General features: G+C 49.4%; 1 protein-coding gene across 1 annotated transcript in view; it reads left to right on the top strand.

Annotated features, from left to right (window-relative positions):
• The window catches only part of BAZ1B (bromodomain adjacent to zinc finger domain 1B), a 48737-nt gene that overhangs the window by 304 nt on the left and 32143 nt on the right, over positions 1-16290 (top strand). Inside the window, exons 2-6 of the mRNA XM_069874144.1 lie at positions 6469-6585; positions 9401-9545; positions 10416-10614; positions 13780-13901; positions 15316-15513. Coding sequence (XP_069730245.1) covers positions 6469-6585; positions 9401-9545; positions 10416-10614; positions 13780-13901; positions 15316-15513 — 781 coding nt within the window. The remainder of the gene's footprint in view (positions 1-6468; positions 6586-9400; positions 9546-10415; positions 10615-13779; positions 13902-15315; positions 15514-16290) is intronic.

Genomic DNA, 16290 nt, shown 5'->3' with positions numbered 1-16290 from the left:
AGACGAGGACGGTGCCGCTGAGGCCAGGGCCTGCCGACTACCGGCGACCCGGGGCGGGGGTTCGGCCGGTGCTGGGGTTCGGATGGGTCACGGACCGGTGTTTGGTGCCGGAGCGGGGCGGGGGTGGGGCTCTGACGGTGCCTGGCAGCCGGGGCCAGGCAGCTGCGCTGCCCGTGAGCTGAGGGCTCGGCCGGTGCCCGGGAGGCGGAGGCAGCCGCCGGGAGAGGAACGGGGAGTCGGTCCCGCGGCGGCACCGGTTCCCGAGCAGAGCAGCGCGGTGCCAGCAGCACAGCGTGAGCGGCCCCAGGGCTGAGCTGCTCTGCCTGGGAACCGGCGGCTCGTTATGGTCCCGGGAGGCGACGGGAAACCCTCCGGCCCCGGTGCCCTGGAGGGGTAGGACCGTGCCCGCTGCTCCCGGAGGCTGCGCTGGGGTTTGTGCTGTGAGGATCCAAATCTGAGCTGTTGAGGAAGGAAGGAAAGGCTGGAGGTGAGGTGGGAATGTGCGAGGACAGGAGATCTTGGCAGCGCTGGAGACAAAGGAGCTCCTGAACTTGCACAGAGCCCCACATTGGAGTGCGTCTGATTACTGTGGGGCGAAGCCTGTGGAAGAGCCCAGGAAGCATTAGGAAGCATTTGAAGAGGAAATCTTTCTCTACAGGAAAGGCAGGGAGAGGCTCTTGATCAGGAATTGCAGGGCTGGGACAAGGGGAACGATCCTGAGCTGCAAGAGGGGAAACTGAGGTGAGATCTTAGGCAGAAATAGTTTTCTGTGAGGGTGGGGAGGCCCTGGCCCAGGTTGCCCAGAGCAGCGGTGGCTGCCCCATCCCTGGAGGGGTTCAAGGCCAGGTTGGATGGGACTTGGAGCCCCTGATGCAGTGGGAGGTGTCCCTGCCCATGGCAGGGGTGGGACTCGATGGGCTTTACTTTCCTTCTAACCCAAACCACTCTGTCATTCTGTGAAATGAATGTCTGAGCAGTAGTAGGCATTGTTAATGCATTCAGCCCGATGAAACCAGATTGGATGGATTGATTTGAACAGTATTTTAAACTGAGACATTCAGTTTCTGACTCAAAAACCTGCTATTGTGGTCTGTGCAAACTGAAAGTAGCTCAGTCATCCATCTGGTCCAGCAGAGATATGCTCTCTTTCAGTATGAGAAGTGATCAGCAATGAAAGAGCCAGATTTTAATCCTAATTACTGCTTTTGTTAAAGGTATAGCTTTAAGGTTTGTGTGCCTTGTAGGAACAGCGCAGAGGAGTTATGAGGCACCTCCTGAGAGTACCAGTCTGTTGGTGTTGCTCCTGTGGACTTGGGAGTGGATGGAGGACATGTTCTTGCAGACATTTGGATGATATTAATGTTATGGGAAAAAAGGGATGGTCTACGCTCTTCAGAGGGGATGGCGTCAGCTGCACGGGCAGAAGGGAGGAGGAAACCAGTGCAAGCACCGAGATTCCAGAGGGATACTGTGCTCTTGGAGAAGGCGCTGCATGGGATGCCGTGGGGGCAGTTGGCTTAGTGTGTTCTGGAAAGTTCATCTTGGCAGAGAGGCATCATGAAAGAGAAACTAAATAATGTTGAGTTTCTGTCTTGCTTTGTTGACTGTGTTTAGCACAAATTAGGCAAAAAGTGGAACAGAAATTTGCAAATGAGTCAATAAGTTGCAGGCAGATGTCACATAAGGCAGCCTCGGAAGGGTTTTTGAGTCCCTTCTGTTTGTCATAGATAGCACAGAGGGATGGATGGGAAGGGCCAGCAGAGAGGGCCTGTCAAGAGGTACCCAAGACTTCCCTCAGAGCTGTGCTCAGTGTGGTTTATGCCAATGCAAGGCAGAATGTGGTCTCTAGGGCTTCCACCTTGACAAACCACTGATCAGCTCTTCCACTAAAGGCTGCACAGGTTCTTATTCCACACAGTGAGGTGTTCAGAAGGCATCAACAGGTTTTTAAGACTCTTCTGTTGTTAGATTGCAGCTGTGGATTGGGTTGAACAAAAAATATTAGGGCAACAAAACTTGGGAAGCTCCTAGAGTCCAGGGGTTCTGGGAGCAGCTGAGGGACCTGGGGCTGTTTAGGCTGGAGGAGGCTGAGGGGAGACCTCATTGCTCTCTGCAGCTCCTGGAAAGGAAGTTGCGGTGAGCTGAGCGCTGGGCACTTCTTCCAAGTAACATGCAATGGGACAAGAGGAAATCGCCTCAAGTTTTTCCAAGGGAAGTTTTAATTGGATATTGGGGAACATTTCTGTACTGAAACACTGGTGAAGCTCTGACAGAGGCTGCTCTGGGCAGTGGCAGAGTCTTCATCCCTGGAGCGGGAAAAAATGTGTAGATGCGGCGCTTCAGGATGTGGTTTTGCAGGCACGGTTGGGTTGGGCTGAGGTTGGACTGGATGAGCTTAGAGGTCTTTTCCAACCTTAGTGATTTCATGGTTCTATGAAACTGGGGCTTTGTATGTGCAGAGATGCCCGCCCCATAGGCATTCGCTAAGGAAGCAGCAGACAGGAGGATAGGCTGGAAATTGGAGCTCTGATGTTCGTTTGGGCCTGATGTTTATTTGTAGCTTTAGGTGGCTTCCTTGAACAGCTTTGCCAGTGATGTGGGTGATCACTGAGCAGGCAGACAGACTCATCCTTGCAGTAGCCCTGCAGAATCTGCTCAGAGATATGTGAGATGTTGAGCAAGTGCTTCCCGCGTGGTGTGGCCTTGTTCGGTTGATGTCCCTGTGCACCTGGTCTGCAGTGTGTCTGCCAAAGCACGGCATGTGTTCCCTGCTGAGCAGGTCACCTCTTCCATCAGCGCATGGAACTGCTGCAGCTGTTCTGCTCTGGTGGCTGCGGTGTGGAAAACTGCACTGCCAGTGCGGGTTGGATGGGGCTTGGAGCAACCTGATCCAGTGGGAGGTGTCCCTGCCCAGGGCATGGGGTTGGCCTGTATGAACTTTAAGGTCCTTTCTGACCCAAACCATTCCACGATTTTTGATATAATTTTGTTTTCTGCCTTTTTGCATTCTGTGGTCTTGAGTGTGATACGAACAGACGTGATGCATTAACTGTTACACAGTGGGTATTCATCTGTTTAATTTAACATGTGTTATTTGTGGATTTTTAGGGAATGTTCACAAGTAGTCAGTGTCCAGGGCTTTTTATTTATTATTGTTTGGGAGGGAGTTGTGGCAATGGCAGCTCAAACCATATAGAGGTGGGTGAGTGATGGCTCACCGGTGAGCCCTCGCTTGTAGTCTGGACTCAGACCTGCTGAACAGCCTGAAATTCCTTGGGTTTGTTTCCAGTCAGAGTGGAAAGGACAGACAGTGTATGTGGAGTGGAAAGTTTGAGCGATTGTAAACTTTGCAAAAACATCCTCCTGTGTTTTGGCCTTGTGCTGGCCCCAGGAATTCAAAGCAGAAACCTGGCTTGGGAGCTGATGGCAGAGTACAGCGGCAGGGCAGGCACTGGGCATGAGGCTCGAGAACTGGGTAAGGCACATGTCCAGGGTGAGGGTGAGATGAGCTGACCAGCTGGAGGTGGAGTTAAATTGCGTTTGAGAGGCAGGACTGAGCCGGACAGGGGAATTGCTGTACCTGCTGCTTTTAAATTCAGCAGTGATCTGAAAAATGTGGGGCCTGATAGGCTGGAATTACATTTGGGTGCCAGTATGGGAACAGTTGTAGGAAAAATTCTTGTAGGTCTTCCTGTCGGTATGGGAAATATGTTGTGGAAAACCCTGTCTTTCAATTGTTTTTCAACTGAGATCAGCATTTATCTGCTGTCTTTGCTGGAAGGAAAGGAATCTCCTCACAGGCCTGGAGGGAAGAAAGCTGATGGGTGTTGGAGGGAAGCCGACAATCCTTTATTTTCCACACGTACCTCAAGTATTTATAGTTCAGCTGGTGAGGGTTTGTGTGCTGCACACCTGAGAAGTGCGTCCCTCCTTTATTTATGGCAGCTGTGAGTCCTTTGTGTGCTGGTGGGATCACTGAATGAAGCTGAGGACCAGTGTTGCCTGTACGTTTCGGCTCCTGTCTACAGTGAGGATTGAATTTGCTTTTAACTCTTCTTTCTGTGGGAAAGGCACAGGAAAAGTGGTTGATTGCTGTAAATAGAAGGAGGGCTCCTGTTTTCTTTATTTTATTTTGCAGCTCAGTATCACTACAGACATTTGCTAAAATCACACTTGTGGGCTGGTCAGTGGTGCTGTGAGATGAGCTCCTCTGTAAGCCACCAATGCTCCTTGCCACTGCTCCACCACAGCCACAGCGCTTCCTGCAGGGTGGAGGAAACCGAAGCAGCTTTGAAACCTGAGGGAGGGGTGAGAACTGGCCAGAGGGCTCAACACTGAGTGAGGAGATGACTCCTCAGATGGCTCCTAGTCCACTCAAGAGTAGGAGATTCCACAAGCAGTGTAGGCGGGGCAGCTGCAGGATTTCTTGTTGATTTTACGACCTGCTGCAGGCAGAGGGAGCACTGTTAGCAATGGCAATCTCCTCTGGAGTGGCTGTGTTCCTTGCTTCTGGTCTTATGTAGCACCAGTTACTGTGGCTGTGACAGACCGGAATGTTTGCTTCTACAGTACAGCTTCTGTACCTTGTGCTTTGCCTTGGGGCGGGGAAGAAATATCAAAGAGAATTGGCCTTGAAGCTGTGTTTTGGCTTACTAATAGGAATCTTGACAAATAAATAATACTAATGATGGGAAGAATTGGATTGGTTGCATTAAATTTTCTTTAAGACAAAGCATGTGCAGGCTGCATCCAAACCAATGGGACCAGCAGGGAGAGGGAGGGGATTCTGCCCCTCTGCTGTGCTCTGGGGAGACCCACCTGGAGCCCTGCGTCCAGTTCTAGAGTCCTGAGCACAGGAAGGACATGGAGCTGTTGGATCAAGTCTAGAGGAGGCCACAGAGATGATGCAAGGGCTGGAGAACCTCCTATATGAGGACTGTCTGTGAGAGTTGGGGTTGTTCAGCCTGGAGAAGGGAAGGCTGTGGGGAGTCCTTAGAGCAGCTTCCGGAATTGAAAGGGGCTCCAGGAAAGCCAAGGAGGGGCTCTGGATGAGGGAGTGCAGGGATAGGACAAGGGGGAATGGTTTTAACGATGGAGATTGGTTTTAATTTTAATGAGGGGAGATTGAGATGAGATCTTAAGGAGAAATGTTTTGCTGTGAGGGTGGGGAGGCCCTGGCCCAGGCTGCCCAGAGCAGTGGTGGCTGCCCCATCCCTGGAGGGGTTCAAGGCCAGGTTGGATGGGGCTTGGAGCCCCTGATCCAGCAGGAGGTGTCCCTGCCCATGACAGGGGGTGGGACTGGATGGGCTTTGAGGTTCCTTCCAGCCCAAACCATTCCCTGATTCCATGCTGAGGGCTTTGCTGTGGCCAGCGAGCCTTTTGCCTTTGTGGGAGTGTGGAGCTATCAGCCTGTTCCCACAGAGGCTTGGAATTGGCACTTCTGTTGCAGCGGGTGTTACAAGTGTGCTCTGTATGCTACGCGCGCTGTGCTGCAGGAGGAGTGAAAGATGCGTTTCTTCTCATAATTTCTTCATTTAAGTTACCATCTGTAAGCATATGGCAGTGTTAGCAGGCAGCCAGGGGGTGAATTGGTGTGGTTTTACCCTGTGCTAGTGTTTCTGATAACTGTGCAGCCTGTACATGTTCAATCCGTCTAAGGTACAGAGAAACTTATCGCTGTTTTCACTGCGAGGTGATTACCTCTGCGGTGGAATGGGTAGGGCACAGCCACAGCTGCCTCCTGCAGAGGAGCCGATGCCGTGGTTCCTCATGCTGCCTGCACTGCGGTGATTTTCTGGGCACCTCTGCGTCCTGTCATCCAGGCAATCTCACCGTGAGGTTGGCTGCGATGGGGGGAGCAGGTGATTTAGTTGGTGAGCAAGGTTGTAATGTACTAACGCGGGAGGCTGCCCTTGTTGGAAACCAAAGGAGACGTGGCCTTTCTAGGGATTCCAGGTCCAAAGCTCTTGGGTTTTCTTCCTCAAAAGACATGGGGTACAGGGTAGCCTGGTGGTTGCATCTGAAGTTTGTGATGCCCCCCCTAGGGCATCAGGAGCAGTAGGTCCCTGGTGGTTCTTGTCAGGTGTTTCATGGCAGTCTGTGTGGTGCCTCCTGCATGTCCTCTGGTGGTGTTTTCCAATGAATTGGACTGGAAAAACTGCAAGGTAACTTAGCAGTGCCATACACGGTCTAGCCGGGTGAATTCATGCAATGGCGTGGCTCGTTCTGCCAGCCAGCATGGAACAGGAAGGGCAGTTTGACTGCAGGAGGCTCCAGTGCTCCCTGGTCTGAAACTGTGAGATTTAACGCAGCATCTCCGTGGTTGGTGCAGGGTCAACCCACACTGTGTGATCTCCAGCCTCTGTGCATTCCAGTAATAAAGCTTTAACTGAACTCGGTTGTCTTGTGCTACTGTGGTTATGCTCTCCCCTGCACAAATCCTGTTTTCCTGAGCTACCACTCCTCCAGAGAGTATGAAGCACGTTTGGAGAGATACAGTGAGCGCATATGGACATGCAAGAGCACGGGAAGCAGCCAGCTGACGCACAAGGAGGCCTGGGAGGAGGAGCAGGAAGTTGCGGAGCTGTAAGTATCCTCCGAGGAATCAAGGAAATCACTGTGTGTCTGTCTTTGGGCTCTGGGCTGGAAGAGCGGGCTTGGGAAGGAGTGTGATTGCTGGTTCAGCGTGGGGAAGGGAAGGCTGCGGGGAGACCCTGGAGCATCTTCCAGGACTGAAAGGGGCTCCAGGAAAGCTGAGGGGGGGCTCTTGATCATGGAGTGCAGGGATAGGACAAGTGGAATGCTTTTGAGCTGAGAAGGGAAATTGAGATGAGATCTTAAGGAGAAATGTTTTGCTGTGAGGGTGGGGAGGCCCTGGCCCAGGTTGCCCAGAGCAGTGGTGGCTGCCCCATCCCTGGAGGTGTTGTAGTCCAGGTTGGATGGGGCTTGGAGCCCCTGATCCAGTGGAAGGTGTCTCTGCCCGTGGCAGGGGTGGAACTGAGTGGGCTTTGAGGTCCTTCCAACCCAGCTTTTAACTCATTTGGGCTTCCTGGAGTCCAAATTTGATGCCATCACCTAGTTCTTTAGGGCTGTGTCTTGGTATTACTTGAAACAGAGTAGTTCAGTGTACAGTCCTTGGTACACTTTAGAGCCCCTTGAGTAGTATTTTTTGAGAGCAGGGAATAAACCTTGAAGGAGCTGAAGTAAAAATGCAGTGAAAAAAGCCTGGTCCACAGCTGTAATTCTTTGTTGCAGATTTGCATTGGAGTTGGTTGTACTAAGTAAAAGGTTATTTCTAAGTGAATTTTTAGGAATTTACTCTTAATTGAAACACTAGAAACAGCAAGAGCCACGGCTGTTCAGACCTGCAGCGTTCCTCAGGGCTGCCATGCCCCTGGCCTTCCCCCTGTAGCACCGAGCTCCTAGTGCTTGGCTGAGATCCTGCCTGGCCCTTGCCAGAGCATGGAATTTTCTGTAAAGGGGCAAGTCCTTGGTGTGCTGGGATTACCAAATAGTGGGATTTGGGCCAAGCAGATGTCAGGTTTTGCTATTCTGTGCACTGATGGCTTGGACTTTGGTGACTTTTTCCTGGCGTTTGTTCAGCCTGGAGAAGAGAAGGCTGTGGGGAGACCTTGGAGCGGTTTCCAGGACTGAAAGGGGCTCCAAGAAAGCTGAGGGGGGACAGGACGAGGGGGACAGTTTTTAGCTGAGAGGGGGGACCCTGAGATGAGATGTAAGGGAGAAATGTTTTGCTGTGAGGGTGATGAAGCCCTGGCCCAGGTTGCCCAGAGCAGTGGTGGCTGCCGCATCCCTGGAGGGGTTCAAGGCCAGGTTGGATGGGGCTTGGAGCCCCTTATCCAGTGGGAGGTGTCCCTGCCCATGGCAGAGCTGGAACTGGATGGGCTTTGAGGTCCCTTCCAACCTAAACCATTCCATGATTTAAACTGGGGAGGTGAGCAGCAGTCATGGAGATGACACTTATTGCTGCCTCTTTCATCTAAAATCCACATTTCCAATTAGTTGGTGAAAGAAATTGAGGAGAAATTCCCCATCATTTGAGGTTTGTCACATCCTTAAAGGCAACAAATTAGAAACCTATTTGCTAATAGTTTTAATTTCTGTGGGGGCTGAAGTACTGCTGCCTGCAGTCTGCCCTCCCTGGGTTCTTGTTTGAGAGGAGGGTGCAGAAACTTCATAAACTTAGAATCCTGAGCCAAACCCCACTGCTCTGGTGTCCCTGACTTGTGGCTGACAGTGTCAGATTCACTGGCCGCTTCTGAAAACGTTCAGAAATACATAAATGGAAGATTTCTGACTAACAAATTTAGCAAGAGCCTCTCTAAAGGGGGAGGGGGAAGACTCTGTGATATGTGATTTTTGGGTTTGTCTCTTCAAAGCAACATTAAAAGTATCCCAGGTTGTTTGCTAACTGCTTTAATAGCTGACACTAGTCTGAATAAGAAAAGTTCATGTTGCCAGTTTGCTACTGGCACACGTTTTCTCGTTGTGATTTAGAACAGCAGATATAGCTGAGGATTGTCAGCAGTGGATCCCTGAGTCTGGGGAGCTGAGAGAGGGCTAGAAAAACAGTATTTTATTCCTCTTTCCAGTGTGACTGTGGCACTTGGGGACATGGTTTAGGAGACACAATGAGGTTGAGCTGGTGGTTAGACTGGATAAGTGTAGAGGGCTTTTCCAGCCTTAATGATTCCATGTTTCTAACTTGAAACAGACTTTTATCTTTTAGCCAGAAAGCTTTATGCAATGTATTTCGTAGTGCTCCTTTCAGTAGCTCCAGCTAGCTGACCTGGCCCTTCAGAAAGGGAATCAGTCAAGGAAATTTGCAACAGTCCTGTCACTTTTGAATGAAAAAGTGTGAAGATCGTGTCTTGGTGAAACATATACAGTGTTTTTCTCCAGAAAGGCAGTTTGTGTAAGCCTGCCTCTGTCTGCTTTACGCTGTTAGCACTCTAGGAAGGGAAATGCTCTGTTCCTCAACATCGAAATGGTGTTGAAAGCAAAAATATTAAAGTCACACAAACCCCAGTATGATGCCACGGACTTGGTGTATGTACGTTTAACATCTCATAGAGAGACAGAGGTGACCAGCAAGAAAGGGTTCACAGTAACTGCTGCTCTTCCAGGGTGCTTTAAGGCATTCCTTCTGGGAAGGAGGAGGACAGTTGGTATTGTCATGCCGTTTAGGACTTGGGGGGAGTGCTGGAGCAGCAAAAAGACCTTTGGTGTTTGCATGCTAATGTGGTGGCTACCTCCAGCATTGTCCTGGCTGCTGATGTTCCCAGAATTGCGCAATGGGAGGATGTTCCCAGACAATGGGAGGCTGCTTTGTGTTTTGGCTTTTATTCCCTGAATAATGAAAACCTCTAATGTGCTCGATCAGCTTGAAGGAGGAGTTCCCCATCTGGTATGAGAAACTGGTCCTGGAAATCGTCCACCACAACACTGTCTCCTTGGAAAAGCTGGTGGATGCAGCCTGGCTGGAGATCATGACCAAGTTTGCAGTGGGAGAAGAGTGTGACTTTGAGGTAAGAATCTGTGTTCCGTTGTATCCCGTGCTTTTGCACAGGTCCGGGTTTGGATACCTAAAGGCAGGAGATGGGAAGAATGTGTTAGCCACTTATATTGTCAGAAAGGGGGCAGAATTCCTTTTCTGTGGAATCCCAGCGAGAGCACCTGCTTTTGGAATGCACAACGATTCCCCAGCAGATGCTGATAGCTAGAGAAAAATGACTGGGTGTACATAGGGAAATAGAGATGTGTTTGTGATACTGCTTGAGTACATGTTGGTCTGTGTATAGATTGAAATATATGTAAAAATACATAGTTTAAAAGAAGTTAAAAATGATAAACTGCTATTAGCTTTTCCCCTAAAGTGTTCCCCAAAGGAAAAATCGTCTTAAACTGCAGCTTGAAGGCAACTGCTTACAAATCTCTAACGATGGTCTAATGATTAGAAAATTCCCTTCAAAACTTGAAGTGGTGGGAAAACTCAGACTTACAAGTTTCCGTTATTTTAAACCAAATGCTCTCTGTTAGTGGTGTGGTCAGGATGTATTCTCTCAGCTGGGGCTACTGACAGCATGCTTGGCACCTTGCACACACACTGTCTTTAGGCTGAGAGAGCATCATTACCAAACGCAGGGCAAACTTGTGGGCTGTCAATTCTCTCTTGGCAATTTGTACAGAGTTTTCAGGCAGGAGTGGTAAAAAGAAACCCTGTAATTGTTTCATGAGAGGGATCATGAGCTTCTCTCAAGGAGGATGTCAATTAAGAGTTTTGTCAAACTGCAATGTGTAGGTAATCTCAGCTGCTTTTGTTTCCCTTCTTCATCTGTTGAAGCTCATTAGTGCACGTATCTGGCTCAGGTTCTGTTTTCATCACTATTTCCATGCAGGTTGGTAAGGAGAAAGTGTTGCCTGTGAAAGTTGTGAAGATACATCCCCTGGAGAAAACTGATGAAGAGGCCTCGGAAAAGAAATCTGACGGAGCCTGTGATTCCCCATCCAGTGACAAGGAGAACTCTGGCCAGGCAGCCCAGGACAACCAGAAGGAATCTATCCTGAAGGAGGATGACAACAGGAGAGAAAGTATGAGTAAGTAGTAAGACAGCGTGCCGGTAGGTAGCACCTGGAAGTGTTTCAATTTGCGTGGCCTGGGCTGTGGATGTTTTCTGTGATGTTTAAATAGTGTCAGTCATGAACATCCTGCAGTTGTCATCATTAGCTTTGGTAGCAGCAGTGTTGTAGGCTTTCAGCTGTTGTTGCCTGTTTTAAATGCTTCAGGCTTGGGGAAGAGCAGCTGAAAAGCTGCCTGGTAGAGAAGAGCCTGGGGGTGTTGGTCGACAGCGGCTGAGAACAAGCCAGCAGTGGCCCAGGTGCGCAAGAAAGCCAACAGCATCCTGACTTGGATCAGCTGTGGCGTAGTCAGCAGGACCAGGGAAGTTGTCCTTCCTGTGTGCGGCGCTGGTGAGGCTTCACCTTGAGTCCTGGCTTGAGTTTTGGGCCCCTCACTACAAGAAAGACATTGAGGGTCTGGAGCATGTAGAGAGAAGGGAATGGAGCTGGGGAAGGGGCTGAAGCCCAGAGGTTCTGGAAGCAACTGAAGGACCTGGGGCTGTTCAGCCTGGAGAAGAGGAGGCTGAGGGGAGGCCTCATTGCTTTCTGCAGCTCCTGGAAAGGAGGTTGTGGTGAGGTGGCCGCTGGGCTCTTCTCCCAAGTGATAAAGGATAGGACAAGACTGAATGGCCTCAAGTTGTGCCAGGGGAGGGTTAAATGGGGTATTAGGAAAAACTTCTTTGCCAAAAGGTTTCTCAGCCCTGGCAGAGGCTGCCCAGGGCAGTGGTGGAGTCGCCATCCCTGGAGGTGTTTAAAAGGTGTGCAGATGAGATGCTCGGGGATGGCTCAGTAGTGGACAGGTACAGTTGGACTTTATCTCATTCTGGGATTCATTTGGAGATAATAAGAGGTTCTGTATGTGAGGTAGGAGCTGTATCTCTCTGTGCACACGAGGGGGCAGGGTTCACCGTAATATTTTCACTAAAGCTGATGTCCAACTTGCTGGTGATGCTCATGGAAAACAGGAGAAGAGAGAGTGTTTCAGCTCCTCTGGTTAGGAGTTTGTGCTTCAGAAACAAGAAATAATTGCTTTATAGCAGCTTTATTGCATCATATGTGTAGTCTGAAGTGGGTTTGTATTTTCAGTTGCTTAAGGGGTTGAACTCTGGAAACTCTGCAGAGATGAGAGGCTTAGTTTCTCCTGAACTCAGATGGTGAGCTGCTGAAGGCAGGTTCTGGAACTAATACTGCTTTGGAAAACCCAAAACTAGTGTTGAATAGAAGGAGACAACAGCGTATGGATGCTTGATGAGATCCTGGTAGTATAGTGACTAAGTTTTATTACAGCACAACACAACAACAAAGGTATTTGAAGTGTGCTTTTTGTGAAATAACTTTTTAGGAAGGAATGCATGGTGGTTCCGTCTAGCCCCCCCCAAGTATTTGGCTGCTGTTTGGTGGAATTAATGTAGTCAGCCCTGTTTCTAGAAGCTGGAAAGTAAATCAAAGGAGAGGTCATCACAGGCCTGTGCAGAGGCAGCAGTGTCAGAGTCCTTCAGAGGCAGGACTAAGCAACACGTTGTTATTTCATAGTTGCGGAATGGTTTGGATCAGAAGGGACATCAAAGCCCATCCAGTTCCACCCTCTGCCATGGGCAGGGACTCCTCCCACTGGATCATGTTGCTCAAGGCACCATCTGGCCTGGCCTTGAACCTCTCCAGGGACGAGGCAGCCATGACTTCTTAACTGTGAACTTGCTGTGCGTGGTACGCAGGTCCAGCGCAGGTAATGGCTTAAAATACGTGGAGGCAGATCTCAAAGCAGCTCTCTTACAGAGCTGTGTCATGTATGCACTTTCCATTGTGCTGTTGAGCAGAAAAACATAATTCAGCCCTTGTGAACTTACCAAGATTTTCTAATACAAATGTGGAACTAAAGCAGGTGGAAGTTTTGTCTCACCTGACCTGTGGTGAGAGGATTGGTCTCCTTGCACACATACTGTCACTGGTACAAAATTCAGGGGAGGCTATTTTAAAGGAACACTCTGATGAGCAGTGGTTGGAGCAGAGGATTCCACGCTGCATTATCTGCAATGTAAGGAGCTGCACATTTGTGTGTCTGGTGCAGTGAGCCCGCATCGTCTGTGACCAGTTCCCAACCAAGCAGAGTGTTTCTGGAGGGGATGGAGGCAGGTGGGGCAGGACTCGGGTTTATACCATGTAAGCTGTAAAGGTGCTGGAGCTTAAATGCTGTAGGGCTTATAACGTGACAGTGACAGAGAGAGATATTTCAAGGTCTGAGTTGGGTCTGGCATCTCTTTGTATTTTGTATATGCTTAGGAGATAATTATTCTCCTCTATCATGCTTGCTTTGGTGTTTTGTTTTAGTCATAGCAACAAATGTAACAACATTAGGGAGCTGCTTTCTTCAGTAAGCTTGGATTTTGTCATAAACTATTGACATTTGCAGCCTGAATATAGCAATAATGGACTCAACATCAGCTAGCAAGAAGATGCAACGCCTTTGTAGTCTTTCAGTCACATCTCTCAAATAAAAAGATTGGCTGTATAAGTGTACTTGAAACCTCCAGCTAAACCAGCCCACACACATAGGGCTCATAATTGCAAAACAATTAATGGCCACCAAAGTAAAATGATTTTTGAAGTTACTTCGATCTAGAATTCCTGCAGTAGAATTATTTGCAGTGTGGCATGGCAGAGATGGCTCTGGCTCTCAGCATGGCTTCCTGCAGCAGGCGACTGGTTGGGTTATGAAACCTGCCTCCCCTTCCCAGGACAGGTTGGACAGGACTTTAAGCAACCTGATCCAGTGGGAGGTGTCCCTGCCCATGGCAGGGGGATGGAACTGGGTGATCTTTAAGATCCCTTCCAACCCAAATGAATTCTATGATTCGTTAATTCTACAGCCATTTTCCTCTCTTCGCATATGTTGTTGCAGCTCTGTAGAGAGATGGGTTTAAATACTGCAAGTGCTCCTTTATACTCCTTGAAGACAGGTGTTACGTCCTACCTCAGAGCTGTTTAGGGACACCGTGCCCAGCCTGCATCTTCAGGATAATTCCAAAAACCCATACACTGAGGTACCAAGGGGTGGAGTGTCCAGGGCAGCAATGGCCTGGATTCCTTTACTCTTAATTTGGACTCTAATACTAACACACTTAATATCTTCCCTTGCTTTATCAGGTGATCGAGCACGTAGGTCTCCTCGGAAGCTTCCTACTTCTTTGAAGAAGGAAGAAAGGAAGTGGGTTCCACCTAAGTTCCTGCCACACAAATATGATGTGAAGCTGAAAAATGAAGATAAGGTGAGTTGTTCGCTTGAATCCTTATTATTATGACATGAATACTCAAGTTTCATTAAATCATCACTATTGGCATGTCTGCACAGGACAACGTTGAACTTTGTCACAGAGTCATGGCATTGGACACAGTATGGCTGGGTTTGAGAAGCTGACCAGCCTGGCTGTTAAAATGCTTAATTGGGTTCTGTGCGCCTGACAATTCCCTGGTAACCATGTGCTGGTACGCACCGAGTCATGGTGCTACAGCAGCTTTAGAGCTGTTGCTGTTAATGGACTGTTATCTAATCAGGCGCCTAATGAAACGTAGCTAAATCATGACTGGCAGTTGCTGCTCTTGTTGTTCCTCTCGGGGCAATCCCAAGCACAGCCACAGGCAGGGCAGAGAATGGATTGGGAGCAGCCCTGAGGAGAAGGACTTGGGGTGCCTGGGGAGGAGAAGCTCAACATGAGCCGGTAACATGAGCTCACAGCCCAGAAACCAACCATGTCCTGGGCTGCATCCAAAGCAGCAGGTAGGGAGGGGATTCTGCCCCTCTGCTCTGTGAGACCCCCACTGGAGCCCTGTGTCCAGTTCTGGAGTCCTCAGCACAGGAAGGACATGGACCTTAGAGCAGCTTCCAGTGCTGAAAGGGGCTCCAGGAAAGCTGGGGAGGGGCTCTGGGTCAGAGAGTGCAGGGACAGGATGAGGAGGAATGTGTTTGAGCTGCAAGAGAGGAGATTGAGATGAGATTTTGGGAAGAAATGTTTTGCTGTGAGGGTGGGGAGGCCCTGGCCCAGGTTGCCCAGAGCAGTGGTGGCTGCCCCATCCCTGGAGGGGTTCAAGGCCAGGTTGGATGGGGCTTGGAGCCCCTGATGCAGTGGGAGGTGTCCCTGCCCATGGCAGGGGGTGGAACTGGATGGGCTTTGAGGTCCCATCCAACCCAAGCCACTCTATGAGCTGCTCTCAGAGTCGTAGGTCACTGGGCTTTGGGCAGCTCTGTAGCATTTTGTCATCTGTTTGCTAATTTGACAAGAGGCTGTGCTGACCTCAGCGTAATGAGCACCACTCGCAGAGTTACTCTAGTCCCAGGAAAAACATCAAACATTAAATAAGCACAGTATGTACAAGTATTTAGTTTGTAGCAATCTCATGCTGGAGGAAGGGCAGAGGTAAAGCTGTGGACTTCGGCAAAAATTCTGCAACATAAACTCACTTTTTTCACTTTTTTCCTGACTGAATCTCCTACCGAGCTCTGTTTTGCATCTCAGTTCTGCAACTCCTGTTTTTTTTTTTTTTCGTTTGAGTCTTTCCAAGAGAGCTTTGAAAGAGTGAGGAGTTTGTGGGCGCGAAGCAGTGCAATGGTCCTTTCAGTCATGCGAAATGTGTTTATAATGGGGCTAGAAGTTACATATTGACAGTCTGTTTATTATCTCCAAGATCATCAGCAATGTCCCAGCAGACAGCTTGGTCCGTACGGAGCGTCCTCCCAACAAGGAGATCCTGAGATACTTCATCCGCCATAACGCACTACGGGCTGGCACGTGTGAGAACGCCCCGTGGGTGGTGGAGGATGAGCTGGTGACAAAGTATTCTCTCCCCAGTAAATTCAGTGACTTCTTGATTAACCCACATAAGGTGAGAGTTCTTCAAAGTGTCTCCTTTGCTTTCTCACCCATTCCCTGCCTTTATCAGGCTTGCCTTGCCAGGGGCTTTAGTGTGCCAGCTGGGCTTTGGTGCTCCCAAGCTTAAATCAGCTCCGAGGTGCAGAGCAGGAAGGCCCACTCTTTTGGGTGCCTCCTGAAACTGTGTTTGAGGTGCTGAGATCAACCCAGTGCCGAAGAGCACTGCAGGACTAACTGTTCTGTGTTGAGCATCCTGTCAGGTAGGTTATTTCAGCAGCTTAACACCAGTCAGGCATTCTATCACATCCCTTCAGAACTGAATCCTGTCTCATCTTCATGCCAGACCCTCTCAGGCAGTTCAGAGACCAGTCCTTGGGTTCCTGTCACCATCACCTCTGTGCTCCTTCACTCTTCCTCTCGGGGAGCAGGACTGAACCCTCTGTAGCTCTCTAAGAAATCCTGGAGCAGGAGAAGAGCTTTTAAAATGATTGTCAGCATTTTCCGAACAAACTTCCTCCCTGCAACATTTTAAAGAGTAACAGCATGGGTTTATGTGATGTAGTAGGAAGCACTGAATATTCTCTGTAGTGTTTCATGTTTAGGAAGTTAAATGTGAGCTTTCTGGAATGAATTCCTGCTCTTATAATTGACATAACGACTGCAACACCGCGTATTGAAAACTGTTGTTGAAGCCTGCATCCCTCAGTGTATTGAGTGCTGGTTGTTCACTGGGAAAGATAAATTGAAAATAAGCGTGGGCAAAAATACTCAGCAGAAAAGTATCTAGATA

Source organism: Phaenicophaeus curvirostris, chromosome 21 (assembly GCF_032191515.1).
Source record: "Phaenicophaeus curvirostris isolate KB17595 chromosome 21, BPBGC_Pcur_1.0, whole genome shotgun sequence".
Lineage (NCBI taxonomy): Eukaryota > Metazoa > Chordata > Aves > Cuculiformes > Cuculidae > Phaenicophaeus > Phaenicophaeus curvirostris.
Note: the sequence above shows the minus strand (reverse complement) of the source record. Positions and strands in the feature narration are given on the sequence as shown.